The sequence below is a fragment of the Centropristis striata genome, chromosome 19 (genome assembly GCF_030273125.1).
Source record: "Centropristis striata isolate RG_2023a ecotype Rhode Island chromosome 19, C.striata_1.0, whole genome shotgun sequence".
NCBI lineage: Eukaryota > Metazoa > Chordata > Actinopteri > Perciformes > Serranidae > Centropristis > Centropristis striata.
This window is the reverse complement of record NC_081535.1, coordinates 14,695,377-14,713,207: the sequence shown is the minus strand read 5'-3', so window position 1 is coordinate 14,713,207 and position 17,831 is coordinate 14,695,377. Positions and strand designations below refer to the sequence as shown.

At 39.4% G+C, this 17,831-nt stretch overlaps 1 protein-coding gene across 1 annotated transcript; it reads left to right on the top strand.

Annotated features, from left to right (window-relative positions):
• Positions 1-932: 932 nt before the first annotated feature.
• On the top strand, positions 933-17,514 carry rab14l (RAB14, member RAS oncogene family, like). The gene is made up of 8 exons (XM_059357930.1): positions 933-1,104; positions 7,316-7,374; positions 8,948-9,001; positions 11,277-11,454; positions 12,496-12,562; positions 14,410-14,497; positions 14,917-14,947; positions 15,052-17,514. Exons 2-8 carry the CDS (start codon positions 7,323-7,325, stop codon positions 15,227-15,229), a joined length of 648 nt encoding a protein of 215 aa, XP_059213913.1. The 5' UTR covers positions 933-1,104; positions 7,316-7,322; the 3' UTR covers positions 15,230-17,514.
• The last annotated feature ends 317 nt before the right edge of the window (positions 17,515-17,831 follow it).

The window sequence follows — 17,831 nt, the reverse complement described above, 5'->3', positions numbered from 1 at the left end:
ATTGCTGTTTACATTGACATTATTCATTTCATACAGACATTTCATAGAAGGTTTTTACTAGTTTGGAATAATCTTGGCTACTTATGTGATGTGTTTTGTATATCATTAACCTGTCATATACAAAACATATGTTGTACACATGTACATTAGCCTAAACCAACTCTATATAAACGTACCAGCACTAAAAGTAGCTCCACTTTCCTTATGCTGATTGTTTGTATGTGACAAATGTGTGATTCTCTCTGGAAACAAAATACATTTGTCCCAATTAACACAACAGCAGATTTGGACTGGGCTACAAATGCTATTGGTTTGTTTGTACAAACTCATAGGAAAGACACCAACCAAATACTACTGCAATGGGGAGGAAAAGTTATACAGAGAGTATTATCAGTTTATCATGCTTTATATCTCAGGAATCTAAAAAAGAATGTTTTAAGAAACATCAAAATATATTATTCTTGAAGAAGACAGGCCTGTGATTTTTTTGTTACTATGCAATATGGGTGTTCAAATGAACTGAGATTATAATATTTATTTTACCTGTAAACTCATTTAAATTGTTTTGTATAGACGACTGAGGTAAATGCAAACATTTTAAATGAATATGCACCACTAACAGGGGTCCAAATAAACAATAATAATAATGGGTTAAATGGATCTGCTAGGCTAAACTTGAATCATTTAGACACAGGTCCTTAAAGGATGAAACAGCAGACTAAGTGCACAGTATCTGATCTCAGGTTAATCAGGTGTAATCAAATCTCTGAACACTCAATTTTGTATCACAAGACACTACTTTAGTGATGATTTTCTAATCTCAAACAGCACTTAATCAGTATTAAGTGCCACGCCAGTATATGATGCATGAATACACCTGTGCAGGTGAGGTTACAGTCTACGAAACGTGCACACTATTGGTGCACACACCGCAAATCGCCGCATATGATGCTCTTTGTCCCAGAAGCCCATTGTATAGAGCAGAGGAAACCCTGTGCCGTGAGCAGCCATCTTGGATAGACAGATCATACTTGAGCCAGGATAACCTGCATATTCCTCTTCTGAACAGCTCAAGAACACAAAGCTCAAAGGACTTGATTTCTGGTAAGGAAAGGAAAGATGGAATAATCGGACACACTCATACACATGTAGATAATGTCTGTTAAACGTACAGTCACAGGTGTTTAAATGATGATAGCTAGCCTGTGTTTGCAAGGAGTCAGCTAACGAATTTAGCTAGCTAACAGATGGCTATTATTAGGTTGTTTTTTATCATCAGCTTTCAAGAATTGCACATATTACATAATACGCAGATGAAGAATACCATTGTACAGGAGTATTTACTTTCTCGGCAATGACTTCATATCGGTTGACAACCTAACTAAGCAACGTATTTACCATAATCCAACCCTCGAAGCTAACTAGCATTACTAGCATGCTAAAGCTGTAGCTAACATTTTGGTTTATGTTGGCTTTTGCGAAATGCAGAACCTGAGTTCATTTTCTAACCTAGTTACACGATTTAGTTAGATTGACATTGGCTCGATTGTCTCTGTGCTGATAGATGCAATCGATATGTCTTGCGATTCATGCTATTTGTTGTCAAAATGTAGCCTACCCATTGATGTTAGCTAGCAGATAGCTAACGCTAACTTAGCTGTCAAAACAGCCAACGTTAATTTAGGGCCTTGTTTGTTATCAGGCACGATCGTGTATTTGGCTAGTAACCAAGTAAATGCCAGGTTTATTTCCTCCGTCGCTTGGTAACATTCTTAACGTTCTTAGCTCTGTGTGTGCTGACTAACAGCAGAGAATTAACCCGACCGATGCTGTCACTGTGCCGGTTGTTAGGCTAAGCTATTAGCAGACATGACGTTAACGTTAGAGTGTAAAGTAAGAGTTAATATCGGGCACTCCGGTCGTGTTTGTTTTGATTTGTGTATGCAGACTGTCTCCTTTTTAATTCTTGTTTCTCCTGTAAAGACTATCTAGTGATCAGCACAACACTGAACACAAAATTAAGGTCCGATCATTTCTTAGCCTACACTGCGTTAGCCTTCTCTTTTCGTCACACTGTTAAAATAATCGCATATAATTATAAGCCTTATAATAAGTAAATAATTTTGTCAAAATTGTTTTGTTGCCTAAATCATCTCCTCATGACGCCGGCCATCTATGGTAAAATCGCCTACATCCTCAGTTGATCAGATCATGTGATTTTACCCCTTTAAGATAATGGCCTGTGTCAAGTGTGTGACTTAAGCGGATTTATTATGCCTAAGTCAAAATAAAATGTGACTTAGGCAGTTTTTTGAACATGCCTTTGTGACTTAAGCAAGATATGGTAACACTTTATTTTGAAGGTGTCTACATAAGAGTGACATGAACGTGTCATAAACGTTGACATGGGATGTGTCATGAACATTAATGACACTTTCAAGTAACATTAATGCACATGATACTTGCCATGTTTCTGACAGGCTTGTGTGACTGAACAGCATGGAGGCACTGTTTATATATGTATCATGATTTCCTGACAGCCCAGATTTAAGTCATACATCTGCTACGGAAAGTGCCTGTTAAGAGGAGGAAAGACAGTGACAGTGTTCCTCTGGAGAAAGATTTCTGGTGTTGGGGAGTAACTGAGAAGTGCTGAAGCTGCAGTCTGGTCACATGGTCTTGACTCGCCTTCCCCTTGATGGATACTCATGGGGCTTATTTCAGTGTAATGAACAAAAACGCTGAAAATCAAAGGCTGTGTATCACAAGTTAATCACATTTTAACCATGTTTGGGGGTACTTTCTATAAAATGTCTCATGAGGATCATGTAACAGGAGGCAGCCTGGAAAAGGGGCCCTTAAATATTAGGATTTTAAAGCATCTTTACGTCGATCAGACTATATGATAGTAATGCTTAACCAAAACATCAGTTGTTTAGGAACAAAATGCAATTATATTAGTATGGTCATTTAAATCAGGAGACATAGCATTGTAATTTAAACAAACATGAAAGCAAATGTACTGTGGCCATTAATGTTGGCAATGTTTTTAATAAAATAGTAATCTGGTAGATAGCCAGATAGAATATGATGATCACACAGACTGCTTTTTGCTTCAGGAAGCTAGTTGCTGTTAACAAGAGCAATTCCCAAATGTCAGGTCAAGTTGCAGAGTTTATGAAGTATAATAGCCCTTGGCATCAATGAGACAGAGTTCAACTGGTACAAAATTTTATTCCATCGCAGAGCACCGTGAAACTAAAAACACATAACAAAATATCAATATTTGCACATATTAAAAGTTCACACATTTTACTTCATTAGATAGTTTAAGTTTTCTTTAAAACCCACACTCTACCCACAGTCAACCATAAAACTCCAATATCACACATAATATATGAAACCAAACAAATATCATGCCACTATTGTTTCAATGCCACATACCTCGCTTCGCCTACCAAGGGTGCAAACTTTCCTCCAAGTAGTGAATGGCAACAGGTACACCAACCAAACTGCATTGAGCTTCTCTGCTCTCTTGCTTTTCTGCTCTTTGTTTCTCTGCTCTACCTGACCTGCTGTTTGTGTGGCAGCCCAGGTGAATGAGGCAATCACAGGTGTGTGGCAATTAACACTACTTATCCACACTCCAGGGTATATGGTGAAACCAAGAACATGAATAAGACATAACCCAAAGAAAGAGACCAAAAAAAAAAAAAACCTGGAACATGAATGGTGCATAAACAACCAGCTCAGCTGGCCACTAACATGAAGGATTGTAAGTATGAGCCAAGTCTTTTCTGGGGGCACCAACAAAAACAGGGTGACAGCCCACTCTGGTATTCCTGCAAGTTGTTTACATAGTAATATAGCTTTTGCTGTAATTAAGAAGTTGTCTTTTCTTTTCAGGAAATTAGATATACTGAAACATACTTTGGGTTTTATTAGTCTAATTTTAGTCTCATTGTCTAATTTTTATTGAGGCCTATGTTTGGGCAACACCTCGACCTGAAGTAACCTTGACTAAGATGCCCTGCAGCTCCTCTTGTTTCCTGTCTTTGATCCTCTATACTCACCCCCACTTACTCAATTTTCTTATGCTACTGAAAGTCTATACCTTTTTATCTTACTATTTTTTTCAACGCTGTAACGTCCCTCTTTACTCGTTGGCTCTATTTTCGTTGGCTCTCTCTCTGTTACACTCTCATATCGCACCCATCCACATTTCATCTGGTTGTGTCAGCATTAATCTGGCCAGTCAAACATGGTCACTGAACTGCAGATGCACAAGTATGAGCATAACACCAGCACTAGGGTCTGATGTGGCACAGTGATTTTAGTTTCCAGGAACTGCTCTAACAGCAGCACTGCTTTCACTGAGCTGCAGATCAGAGAAAGGCACTGGTTTGAGGCAGACTATCTTTGCCAGGGACATAGAAACCATCAGGCTGCTGAATGATTATGCTCCTGATTTAAGCTTAAGTCTGAATTATTTACTTCTTTACAGCTGTGACATTTAAGGGAGCACCTTGATAGAGAACTACAAAGCAGCCTTTATTCAGCAATACAGAGACATGGCCTTGATGTCAGGAGATTGCATTGCAAAGTGAATTTTATGGTGAATTTGTTCATATGAGAGACCGCCTGCTTTCTAAAGCAGCCTGATTTATCCTGTTTAAACCTTGCATTTAATTGTGTTTTGGGTATTCTGCTTGCAATTACATAGTGTTTGTACTGATGTAAATGCACCCAAAACACGATTCAGAGAGATTGTGATCTTATCGGCCAAACCACCTCCGGAGATGGTCAGGGATGCATTGTGACCGCATTGAACGCAGTGTAAATGCAATTCACACACAACAAGTACTAGAATCAGCCTCTACAGTTCCAGGTGCAGGGGAGTGCAAAACTGTCCAGACACGTAAACCATCTCCAAACAGCTACAAGGGTACCGTTCTAGAAGAAATACAAAAAATTAAATGAATCACTGTGCAGCCTGGAGCAATGTGGTGCTGAGAGTGATGCTAGAGTGGCTGATGCTGGTGGACGGTGCACCTCCAAAACATCCCGCCAACAACATTTCAAATGGCAAACCTTGGCAACATGTCTATCTGTCCTGCAGTGCACTGTGGTGGGTGTGCAGCGGTGCGGCTCCTCGGTGAGCCAGACGGCTGCCTCGCCTCTAAAACAACCAAGTCCGGCAGCTGCAGCAGGAGTTGACCGTAAAGAAGAGATCGACGTTCGGTATTTAGAGCCGGACGAAGTGATCGGATCTCAGTGTGGACTCTGGACACACATAATACCATGTGTTAATGTAATTAGGTTAAAGCATATCAAGATACATTCTGGCTCGGAAACACATTTTAATGCCAGGTCTTAATGGGGCCATTGATGTCATACATGATCATTTTATTGACAACAAATCTCTACATGTTCAAAAAGAGCATTTCTGTCCGGCTGTTCAACCACTGTATTTGTGTGAATGCTTTTTTGATACAGTAGTGGTGATATTGTGCAGAAAATCTGAAGGCTTTCCTGGTGTGCTTTGTCTTAGTGCTGTGAATGGAGTGTGAACAATGAAGCATCACTGGGTATCAGATAGGTGTCAGGACTATTTATAGCCTAGCTCTGAGCATATGATGCTGGAGGTGTTCTTGTGTGCATGTAAGTGCTACACTGTTTATTTGTAGACAGACTGTGTGCCATCTAAATTAGCCAGTGTCACTGTTTTACTCTGTCATTATGGAAAGGGACACTTCGTTGGGACAGCCAGGGTTGCTTCTGTGGAAATGTGGCTTACTGCTGACCACTAAGGATCTTTCTTCACCCCTGTGTTCTAAAAATGATCCATCACCTCACTTGTCAACATGCCTACCTTAGGTTATTGTTACTGTGAATACTGCTGGTGGTTGGTGAGCCCCTGAAGAGCTGGCATATGCAGTTTATTTACTTCATTGTCACAATGTTACTGGGCTGATTTTTTTTTTTATTTAGACCGACTGTTTTGGTCTGTTGGTTGTTAAAACTGACTGCCATGTAATTAAGTTGTAAGAGACATTATAGGCAATATATACCTCATTGGCTGCTGAGATTTCAGTCTTTGTAATCAGGTAGAGCTCCATTTCTCTTGGGAATACTCTGTAGTGAAATATCCACAACAATCAGCACACTTGGTTTTGGTTTTTATCAAGCCAAGTGAACATTTGTGCAGCACATGAAAGGTTGCCTTAGCTTTGAGCTCTGATTTAATACTGTAACGTGAAGCATGCTAACTTTAGCATAAGTGTAAACTCAAACAATGCGGCTCAGCATCACCTGAGTAAGTTTGTACTGTAATGTTGGGTAAATAATGTTTTAAACTTGATTAAAACACGTCCTAAAACATTTTCTTTGGGGAAGCATATAAATCGTCTTATAGTGGTAGTCTCAACATATGAGCAATATGAGTTACACAAAGTCATATAAAAGGGCAGGGAATTATAAAGGATTCTTAAGTAGTTGGTCATTAGTCATCAAACAGTTTTTTTATGCATTTATTTATGTAAGCAGAAATATGAAGTGTGTGGGAAGTGCAGTCATAGCACCTCAAACCAAATGAAAAAATATTGGTGTTCAGTTTCATTTTTGGTTACATATGCAGTCTCAGCTTAATCATAGGAATGCAATAGGAAGTAAATTAGCTCAAGATCAGATATGTTTTATGATTTTAATCAAGCTCATACTTGCTGATATTCATGTGCACTATCTATAATCTGATCATTTGAAATTGCATGAAATAATTATGTCATTACTCTAATAGTGTAACTGAAATTTTCACACTGTATGTTTTCATGTGTTGCCTCTCATTCCTACCAAAATATACTGTTTTTCATGTTGTACTTAGTGTGCACTGGAGAAGCATCTGGCCATGCCTGGGCTCACATTATTACGGTCCTATTGCTCTGATAGGATTATGGCTTTGTTAAATAACACTGGCCCTTACATGACCAATTTAAATTCAGACGTGCACAGTGCTTAAAGTGTTTTCTTTCACTCGGATATGCTCAAATTGCACCGTTTTATCCTCTACACTAGTATATTTTGTGTTTTTGTCACCTGTATATAAATTGATGAGACATTTTTGTCATTATCTATTTTTATTTATGCTGATTTTAAGTAGCCCAGCATGCAGAATAATGTGGTAACGATACAAGAGAACATTTTTAAGAAAGCATTGCAATCTTCATTAAATTATTGTTTCTCCTTGAAGAAGGAACAGCAAATTGCCCACACAACAGTTTTCTTGTCTAATCTAATCCCCTTCTTCTCTCTCTTTCAGAGCCACGATGGCCACTGCACCGTACAACTACTCCTACATTTTCAAATACATCATTATTGGTAAGTGGGCAACACTCCTCAGCAAGCCGTGAGGTTCATGAGCAGTTCAGTGTATTGATATTTCACTTCCAAAAGGACCAAAGAGTGATCACAGCTGAATCTGTTTTTTGTATTTTGTAGGCTCCTCCATACACTGAGTGGATTCAATGTCAATATGTCTATTACCATTATTGTTGCTTTGATCTTAAATAAAGCAGAAGATTTCAAGAGATGTTTCTGCCTTAATACTGGATAAACAGTCAGATATATCAGTAAAATTGACAAATGTGTTAATTCACTGTTAGACCACTCAGACATTCTGTCGTCAATGGCTTATAATGTCTTAATATTAGCTGCCTGATTTTTAAAAATCAACCACTAATGCCTAACTGCCAAACTGAAAGAGCTACTTTGCCAATTTTGAGCCAGCTTTGTGTGACTTCAGCATGGGCAGTTTATGCAGATGAACAATGTTTAGCTTCCCTCTGTGTCACTTGAACTTGGAGCCCCCCAGCCCTCCAGTTGCAGAAAATTCTGAATGACGTAAATAACATCACAACAATCTGGTGGGAGATGTGTTTGGCATAATCAATGACACAAAGCTAGTTTTTTATTGTCAAATTAGCTCTTTAAACCCATTACTCTGTGCTGAATATTAATGACCAGTTTAGCATACACTGCAGATGTGTAATGAATTTTTAAATGTCTTTCCCCTAATAGAATTATATTCAACTTTTGCTGACATGTTTGTGTGTGTGTTGCGTGAGGGCTCCAAGTAAACAAACTTTACTGCCTTTACTTGTACATACATTTACAACAAGGCTAATGCATAAACAAACACAGTCACAGCTCTGGGCTATTTACCCTCTTCTTATGTGAAACCTAAAACACCCTGCCTCAAAGCTAACTGTCAGCTTGGATCTTGTTCAAGGGTGTGTACATGAGTCTATAAGAGCAGCCTGTGGCTTACCACCTTTTGCTTTTTTCTCTTATCTAGAACAGTGAAGGACATATTTACTGTTTCATTTTGAAAAGGGAAGTTTTTTGGGTCTTGTGATCCTGCTTGATGCAGTTTCACTTACATTTCTAAGTTTCTATTGATTGTTTTAACTGAATAAAATGATCAGTGAAATGTTGTCCATATCCAAATTACTGATGTTTTTCAGCATTTTTCTTGTGTGCAGCGTATTTCCAGAATATGGCCACACTTTTAATGGCCAGGGATTCATTCAAAAACTTTTTTGTCAATATTCACCCCTAACACACAGATTTTGTGATTTGTTTGCTTGCAAAAAATGTTTTTGTTTTTGTTGAGCAGCAAATAAAGGACCTAGGAGTCACGGATGGTTACACTAACAGGAAAAAAATAGACTTACCATTAGTGTCAAATTGCTTTTAAACATGTATTGTCCAACTCAGTGGGACGTTACACATTCTATCCAAGTCTCTTTTCGCTCAAAATTAAATTTTAAGTATCGTCGCTGACAGGCTCAGAGGGACTGCTACATCATGCATTGGGGCAACACTGCAGGCTTGAATAGAGAATTGTTGTTCATATCCTTGCTTGACCTCGGTTCTCTCTCTCTCTCCACAGGGGACATGGGGGTAGGGAAGTCATGTTTGCTTCACCAGTTCACAGAAAAGAAATGTAAGTGCTGCCCCGATTTTGACTCCTTTTTCATGTGCGCTTGTGCCTCAGTGTGTCTAAGGTTGCCAGGTTCAACTGGAGTGCCTAAATCGCTTTAGATTTCTTTATACGCCAGCGGAAGTCAGTGGCATAGAAGTCGAGTGTGAGCTCAACAGTGAGAGACTCTTCTTCTGTGTGTGAGTCAGCTGCAGCCTCCCATTCCTATTCAGCTCTGTTTTGTTTAGTGCTACTATTAACGAGCCAGATGCTGTGTTCCTCATTCACTCGCCACCATCGCATCCTGCTTGCACACACACACACTGGGGTGACTTAGAAAAGGTTTTCAATGTCGGCTTTAAAGAAATTTGCCGTTTTCTGGGTGTTACTTTTCAATATACAACTGTGAGCATGATGACATGTAAGACGATTAATTATTGATGCACCTGCTGCTGGCTAAAAATGGCGATTTGTGTGTGAAGAATATACATTACAGTGTTTCCCACAGACCCGGTAGCAATGTGTGGTGCTCCACTGACACCGGTGGGTGAATCGAGTGTCACAGTTTGGAGTCGGTCATCGGGTGGATGCAGCGGGCGGTGTTCAACACTTTCTGAAGCTGCCACATGAAAAAACTTGTTTCTATTGTTCTTCAGAGTCACCTGCTGAGACACTATAAAGCTACAGCATTTCAGCTCAATCTTAATTCTTTAAAAGCAAGTTATTTAAGAGAAGACAACTAAAAACATTTTTACCAGAACCCTGCCTGGTTTCATTACTCACCCCAACTAGTTCAATCTTTAGATTCTGTGACAGGAATGATTTGCACAAAACAACTTCAATTGGAGGTTTTTATTTCAAATAATTAACTTAAGACCTACCTCAACCAATAACCTGTTCTAACTGTTTTGGTAAAACAATGTAAAAAATAAAATATATTAACACAAATAAAATAAAGAAAATAAAGAAACTACCTAAGGAACAAAGCCTGATTCAGATTCTGTAGCCTATTTAGTGCTCAGCTTCATGTCCTATCAGAACACCTAATTTTTCTTGGCTTCCTGAAAAACAACTCAAGTGCTCTTCATAAGGGACCTCCTTGGGTTCAGGCCCATTTATGGATAGTCTTGCTTGAGAAACAGCAAAAAAAAACAGCCACAGACAAATCAGAATTAAAATAGGCTACTTTCCCCACTCGTTTTTTTTTTTTTAATTTAAAGTCTAAACTTCTCTGTTTCCACCTCACCTGTTGTTTCAGCAGCTGCCTGTCTTACAGGAGCATTTTGTCTGCTGTCCTCCTCTATTTCTCCCTGAGCACCACTGTTTGATGCCTATACAACATTCAGATAAATCCGTTCCGAGTCCGTTTTTGCCGTGAAAAAAAAAACTACTGATAACAACAACAATAATAATATTCATAATAACCTAAAAAATGTGGTCTATTCTTTTTGATTTGACTGTGGGCATAGTAGTCTACTCTATCCCCTCAAATATTAGGGCTGTAAAGTCCTAAATTCTTTAAATATATCACTTTATTATCATTTTAAACCCTTTTAGGTGAGAAAGTAGCCGTTTAGATCCCCAGTGCGTTGTTAAGTTGTCTAAATACCAGCTGTTTACAATTTTGTTCGGACGAATTCGGCGCTACTCAAGCAACGCACTTCCGGTTACATTCACAAAAATAAAACGCCCGTTGCCCTTTATAACGTTAGAATTTGTGCTTTTACTTTGAAAACAGGAAGCGAACCTACCCTCGATGTAGCTAGCTTGAAGCAGCCGCTTTGACTGCTCTCGTCCCGTTAAAGGCATTTAAGGAAACCATTAAATATGCCTTAACGTTACCGGAGAGTCTTGACAGCTCTGAGACCGGCCCGGTTCATTGTAAAACATTTATTTATTGATGTGAATGTGGTGTTTTCTGTGTGTTGGCTAACGTTACAGACGTTACAGTTTTTTTTAATCCCCTAGAGAGGAAAAAAAAACCAGAATCATTTTGTGGCGGTCGGTCTCTATTCTGTGGCGGTGCGCCACAGAATGGTCTATGTGTGGGAAACACTGCATTATCTTTGTATGCTAAAATTTGATATAACTTTCATCAACCTAATAGTGTAAGAAAAACGTAAACACTTCCCGTCACATTAACTGCACATTTTTTCTCAGTTTGAAAAGTTGAAAAGAAAGAAATTGAAACATAGAAAGCAATGATTACAGAAATCCATGTAGCATTGCAAAGAACGCATGAACACTGAGGGTATAAAATGGCATCTTTGGTAATGATAACCTCAATTCCTCTCCCCAGTCATGGCGGATTGCCCCCATACGATTGGCGTGGAGTTTGGTACAAGGATAATTGAGGTGAGCGGCCAGAAGATCAAGCTGCAGATTTGGGACACGGCGGGACAAGAACGCTTCAGGGCCGTCACCCGCTCCTACTACCGCGGAGCCGCAGGAGCGCTCATGGTCTACGACATCACCAGGTACAGGATGCTTGTGTCTTCATGTATGTGGGTATACAGTTTCCAAGAAGACTCCATCCTGAACAAACATGGAGAATTTGTATTAAAGCTTGTGTCCGACCCTCTTGCCCCAAACTGTTTGATGGTATCATGGGTGTGCCAAATAAACACAGCTTTATATGTGGAATGTCAGTCCACAACACACATAGCTCCAGTGAGGTCCCCTTGGGCTCCACAAACAGTGCTTAACTGGAAGAACTAATATGAGTTGTTTACATCACTGTTAATGTGGCCACCCTTAGCTGGGCTAATTATCAAAAATGGGAGACAAAGTTTACTGTTTGTTGTGTCATGCATTTAAGTGTTTACATGAAATGGACAGTTTTTAAAGTTGCATAAATGTTGCAATGGCCCAGTCCAGTTTGTCAATGCAGTGAACTTTGGTAGAACTCTTTTATACTTTTGGAAGAGTTGCTGTGATACTTGACTCATTGACATTGTGGTTGTCATCAGGATCAAATTGTAATTTTCACGTTTTACATCAGTCTGTAATAAATGACCTTGCAATGGAGACACTTATACAATTATTATCAGCTGCAGACAAAAAAAATGTCTGAGTTCTATCACAAATATCAATTTTAAATATATCTTCACTTTATCAAACGATGCAGGATTTTCCCTGAACCTTTTTGAGATAATTGTGACAAAGGCAAAATAAACATGATGTGAGGGATTCTGTCTTCTCCAGAGTACACACAACATCCTATGGAATGCATTTGAAAAAGGTATTTATTATGATGATCATAATAACCTGCCTGCTGTTTTTAAAAAAAAAAAAAAAAAAAAAAAAAAATTATACAGAGGTGGTGGCAAATAATACAACAGCAGCCCTTTGAGATATATAGGCTGGGAACACCCTGTGATGTTGCCCTGCTCTCATTGTTAAACCATCCTGATGATGTAGCAGCTGCAGATTCTCTCCTGATCCCTCCTTAGAGATGGCAACATTAAGTCTTAGCCCGTCGTCATAGTAACCCCCGTCCCTTTGTTGATGTCATGCAGGAGAAGCACGTACAACCATCTGAGCAGCTGGCTGACCGACGCTAGAAACCTCACCAACCCCAATACTGTGAGTACACAAATTAAATATGCATACTAACATTACTTTTTTTTTGTTTTGCACCTCTTTAACTGTATGTGTCTGCAAATTTCCTTCTCTATACAACTGGTCTCTATATATTTTATTTTACTGTGTAGTTTTCTTTCCTCCTGTGCCATCCCTCATGTCTTTAAAATATACCCTGTTGTCACTTCCGCTGCTTCATTTCCTTGTTTTCCCCGTGTCATACTCAATCTCCTCTGAGCCTGTTCAAACCCACAGAGCCCTGTCCATTATTTAAATTGGATTTCTGGGCAAATATGATTAGACCCAAGACGTACCGCTCTTCAACGATGTTCCTTCAGACTAGTGTGTGGTTCTGTTATATGCCACTTCTACTCCAGGTTTTTTTTTTCAAGTGTAAGTTTTTCTGGTAAATAAAAGACTCAAATGTTTATTTATATTAGGCTATGTCTATTCCCATGTATATGTTTCTGGTTCAACTGTTTTCTTTTACTTATATTTATAGATAAATATGACCAAAAGGTATTGAAATGATGAGTTTTTGTCTTATTCTTTCTTTCATCTCTTTACAATAACAAAGTAATAGAAAAAAATAGCAGAAGCCAGTTGTTTTTCACTGACATTTCTTATAATGGCCATGTGGTGGCAGTGTTGCAGTCTAGTCATGACTTGGGCTTCAAGTGTCAACATGTGTTCCTGCTTCAAGTGAGTTTATTTGGCTGCTGTTGTTCGAGAGGGGGAAACATAATGAACACATTATCTGATCATTTGACTGACACTGCAGTCATCATCTCAGTTGTGTAAGACTTCTTGGAATTTAGCAAGAGCTTCTGAAAACCATCTCTCTTTCCCCATAACAGCCGATAATTCACAAAGTAAGGTTACATTTATGTAAATCTATGTTAATGTCAGTATCAAGAGATCTTAGATGCCTCAGATTTTATTCAGTGGAAATGGAGCCCTCAAAGATGTTTCAAAATCACTACCAGAGCACAGAGGATCATTCTGAGAAATTCTGACATGAAACAAAAAATTACCTACGAAGGACTTACACTCAGCATGCAGCAGTAGGAGTCTCCGAAGAGTCTGTCACTGCTATAACAGAGAAGCTCATTACATTGCATCAGTGCATTACAGGTCTAATTACATCACAGTTGCTAGGGGCACCTTCTCCTGCGCTCATGTGGAGGTGTCAGTGCTTCAGTGTAGCTCTCAATCGGTTTCTTAACAGACAACTGAGCAGAATAACAACTGCTTTAGGAACAGTCTTCCTGTGCTGCCTCTGGCTTTCTGCTGGAGGCTTGGATATCAATTATATATTTTTTTATTCAGTTTGTCATTTGTTTATCCTGACATTTCTCGAACAAAAAATAATAATTGCTAGGACAAATTTCTCCTTAAATAAGCAAAACTGTAACATTAAGTTAGAATTATACTGATTCAGCACCTAATATAGATGAAAATGAAATCCTTTCTTCTGTTTGTCACCAGTGTACAAAATATACTGAAAAGTGTATTATCAAGAAGTAAACATTAAACTTGGTACTATAGTTGGCGCACACACACACACACACACACACACACACACACACACACACGCACACACACAACATCCTTGTATAGATTCAAAGGTCACAGAAATGTGGACTGCAAAATAGGAACATATTTTGGTCTGAATTTTTAAAAAATAGGCTAAGTGTTTTTTTTTTTTTACAGACTGTTGATTGTTCCATTACATGTGTTACGATTTTTAAAAATGTAACATACAAAACTATTACTTTGACAAGCTCATAACCTCAGAGCAGAGAAAGTTTCCCGTATTGTCCTAACTCTTCCTGTCTCTGTATTCTCAGGTGATTATTCTCATAGGAAACAAAGCGGACCTGGAGGCCCAGCGGGATGTCACGTATGAGGAAGCGAAGCAGTTTGCTGAGGAGAACGGTGAGACACACACACACACACACACACACACAGAGCATCACATTTTAATAGAGAGAGGAAAGAGAGCTTAATGTTGAACCCTTCAACTCTTTCTGTGACCGTTCATCCTCAACTTCTTCAAAACAATAATCACAGGAATCCCAACAAAATGTCCAAATATTTAGAATAAAAATGAGATTAAGCCTCTGTATTCTTTTCAGTGTTTATAATAGAAGCCCCTTTGATTGATTTCAAGAGACAATGGTACAGATTAACATACTTCTCTATTTATATTGCTGAGACAGAAACTAGAAGGTGACTTGAGGAAAACAAAGATAGAACTTGAAAAAGGTGGTGAATGAGAACTTGGTATTTGAGGTATATGAGCCTGTAACAATGTTTTACTGACTCTGTCATTGCGTCTGTTTTATGTACTGCAGGTCTGTTGTTTCTGGAAGCCAGTGCAAAAACGTAAGGCTACACAACGACCGCAGAACATGAAATATCCCTTTGCTTACATTCTTAAACTCCCAGTTGCCTCCTTTCTCACATTTGTGTTTATGCTCCGTGTTCAGAGGTGAAAACGTCGAGGACGCCTTCCTGGAAGCTGCTAAGAAGATCTACCAGAATATCCAAGATGGCAGCCTGGACCTGAACGCCGCCGAGTCGGGGGTCCAGCACAAGCCCTCGGCCCCTCAGGGCGGCCGGCTAACCAGCGAACCACAGCCCCAGAGGGAAGGCTGCGGATGCTAATGACCAAGCAAAACCCCCTTCATCCTCCCTTCCTCTCTCTCGCTCCGTCTGTCCTGCCCGCCCTCCCTCAACCATCCCCCCCCCCCGCATCCATTCCTCCACCTCCGTACGTCCATCCACCCTCCTCCCTCGCTGCACCAGGAGCTGCATGAGAGCAGAGCCGCGGAGGGAAGGAACGGGGGACGGATATCGACTTGGGCCAGACTGAGCTGAGCTGTGTGGACTACATCTCTCTCCTCCTAATCTCCCTCCTCTCTGCCTGTCTGTCTCCCTTTGTTGCTGTCTCAATCCTCCTCTTTGTCAGTGTGTTGTCGTCCCATAACTCTCCTCTTTCGCTCCTCTTGCACCATTCAGTCTAGTCCCCCCCCACCCTTACACACACACACACACACACCAGTCATAGTACCGTAGACGCCACCATGCATTACACGGGTTACTGACACTTTAGATAGACGTAACGTTCATACAATAATGATAAACCGAGACTGTTTTTTATGTTTGGTTTTATAGCTATATATGACATGTAAACACAGCACTAAGTTTCATCCACCACTTATCAGTTCTGTATGAATCAAATCTAAATTATACTCCCTAACTCCTGACGTCTCTCCTGCATGGTTTACCAATCAAGCATTTTACCGAGACACACGGGTGTAATTTCTCACTCGTGGCTAAGTTATGGCAATGAAGTATCATGCAGCCACACAGGCAGAGGCTCTTAACCGTGCGTCAAAGAATGTGTAGCCTCCGAGTGAGCTTTTTCAGCAGGATTCAAACCTGCTTGTGGCTTTTTAATTCTGTATCTGCTGCTCGGCACGAAAGAGTTCCTTTGCCAGATGTGGCAACACTGATATTCTCAGGGGAGAGAGAGAGAAAATAATTTAGGAATTACCCACAAATTCCTTGCTAGTTATTTCTCAGTCTCTCCTTTGAGATATCACAGGAAGGAATATTGGGTGTTTTCCAGCTTGTCTGTGTGTGTTTGTGAGTGTCTGTGTGTTAAGAAGTTGGATGGGAGTTTCATTTGACTTAAGAAAAAAGTTTCGTCTTGATGGAAAGATTAATTCACATCGGTTTCTTTGCACCAGCTCTCCCTCTCCTCACCCGTCCGACCTCCCCCCAAAAAAAACTCTCCCCCCAGGTCATATCAACAGATTCTGTCTTTACCAGCATTTTTCTTTGTCATTGTTTGTTGCCTTATTATAATTAATGTTATTAATCTTTATTGTATTGCTGCACTTGCTCTTCACACTGCTGTCGGGACTCACCCCGAGTCAACGAATCAACTCTTTTAGATAAATTATTGCATTTTACTGAAGAATAACAAGTGGTAAAAAAAAAATGCAAGTGGTGGCTCACGTGGTCAGAATATCTCAGCAGCATGGTCTTAAAACTGTCAACACTCCTTTATCTCAAATGCTGCCCCGAAGAGCTGATCTGTTGTTCATTTGGGCGGTTGTTCCTCTGCCTTGTATAATACAACACCAAGCAGCATGCCCCCCTCAAAACACAGTGAAATTGTTGAAATCCAATTATGTTTTTTTTTTTTGTTTTTTTCAAGTACAATTTTTCTGTACCATAGAGTGATTCCCTAATTGGACAGCTGTATATATTGCTTCTTAACTATTGGTGATGACCTCGCTACTTGGGATTTAGAAATTTATTTGCTGGCTCTGCCAAGATCTGTACAGTTGATGTGCTAGTGGGTTGCCTGTAATTCATGCTTGGGAAATTCTGTAACATAGTTTCTATTAATAAATGTATGTAAAGGACAGACACCTAAACACCCCCCCAACCACCCCGTCTGCACACTACTGAACCTGTCGATTGGTTGAGGGGAGAGGAAGTGGATTGATATGAGGTGCGAACTAGTATTTATGTCTGCAAACTCTGATTCCTCTCATTTCTGTATGGAGTGGAGATTGGGGAACTTTTATGTTTATATTCTGTTTTTTTCTTTTTTCCACCCCATCTTCGTTCCTCCACATGGGAGGGGCCTGCATCGCTGTCTTAACTTTTTGGGGAGTGGGGATTGGTTTGTTATTGTGGGAAGTTGGTGGGCTGGGTCTTCCTTTTCCTGTGTCCCACCTCTTTTGCAGTCTGAGTGACCACTTCCTGCTTTTGTCTGTCCACAAGTACAAAAAAAAGTACATATGTATAAATTTTTAAGGAGCTGTGCTAACATTTAAATGCGTTCTTGAGTGTATATGATTTTAAAATGTTGACATTTTGATTTTAATGACAAAATACTCTAGACAGAAAAAATAAATTATACATAACCTGTTGCTGTGTGTCTGTTTTGTCATTGCTTCTACAGGAACAGGGTTAAATAAACGGAAAGGTTAAAAAATTACTGAAACTATTTTACTGACAGTTCCTATGTGTGCTGGAAATCATTAAACATGAATTTTTAATGAGGACTTTTCAACTACTATTTGTCTGACCCCTGTAGCTTCTTTTTAGATAATACAAAATATAAATCAACTAATTATGTAGCTACATAAAGTAGTTAAAATTAGCCACATTACAAGTTGCAACTTTTCAACACAAGTAATTATTTTCCAGTGATATTCTAAAATTGGCCATTCTGCATAAGTAATAT

Coding starts and splice junctions, on each gene's coding strand:
- rab14l (XM_059357930.1), top strand. CDS start 7,323: ATGGCCACTGCACCGTACAACTACTCCTACATTTTCAAATACATCATT. Junction 7,375..8,947: donor TTTCAAATACATCATTATTG/GTAAGTGGGCAA, acceptor CTCTCTCCACAG/GGGACATGGGGGTAGGGAAG. Junction 12,563..14,409: donor ACCTCACCAACCCCAATACT/GTGAGTACACAA, acceptor CTGTATTCTCAG/GTGATTATTCTCATAGGAAA.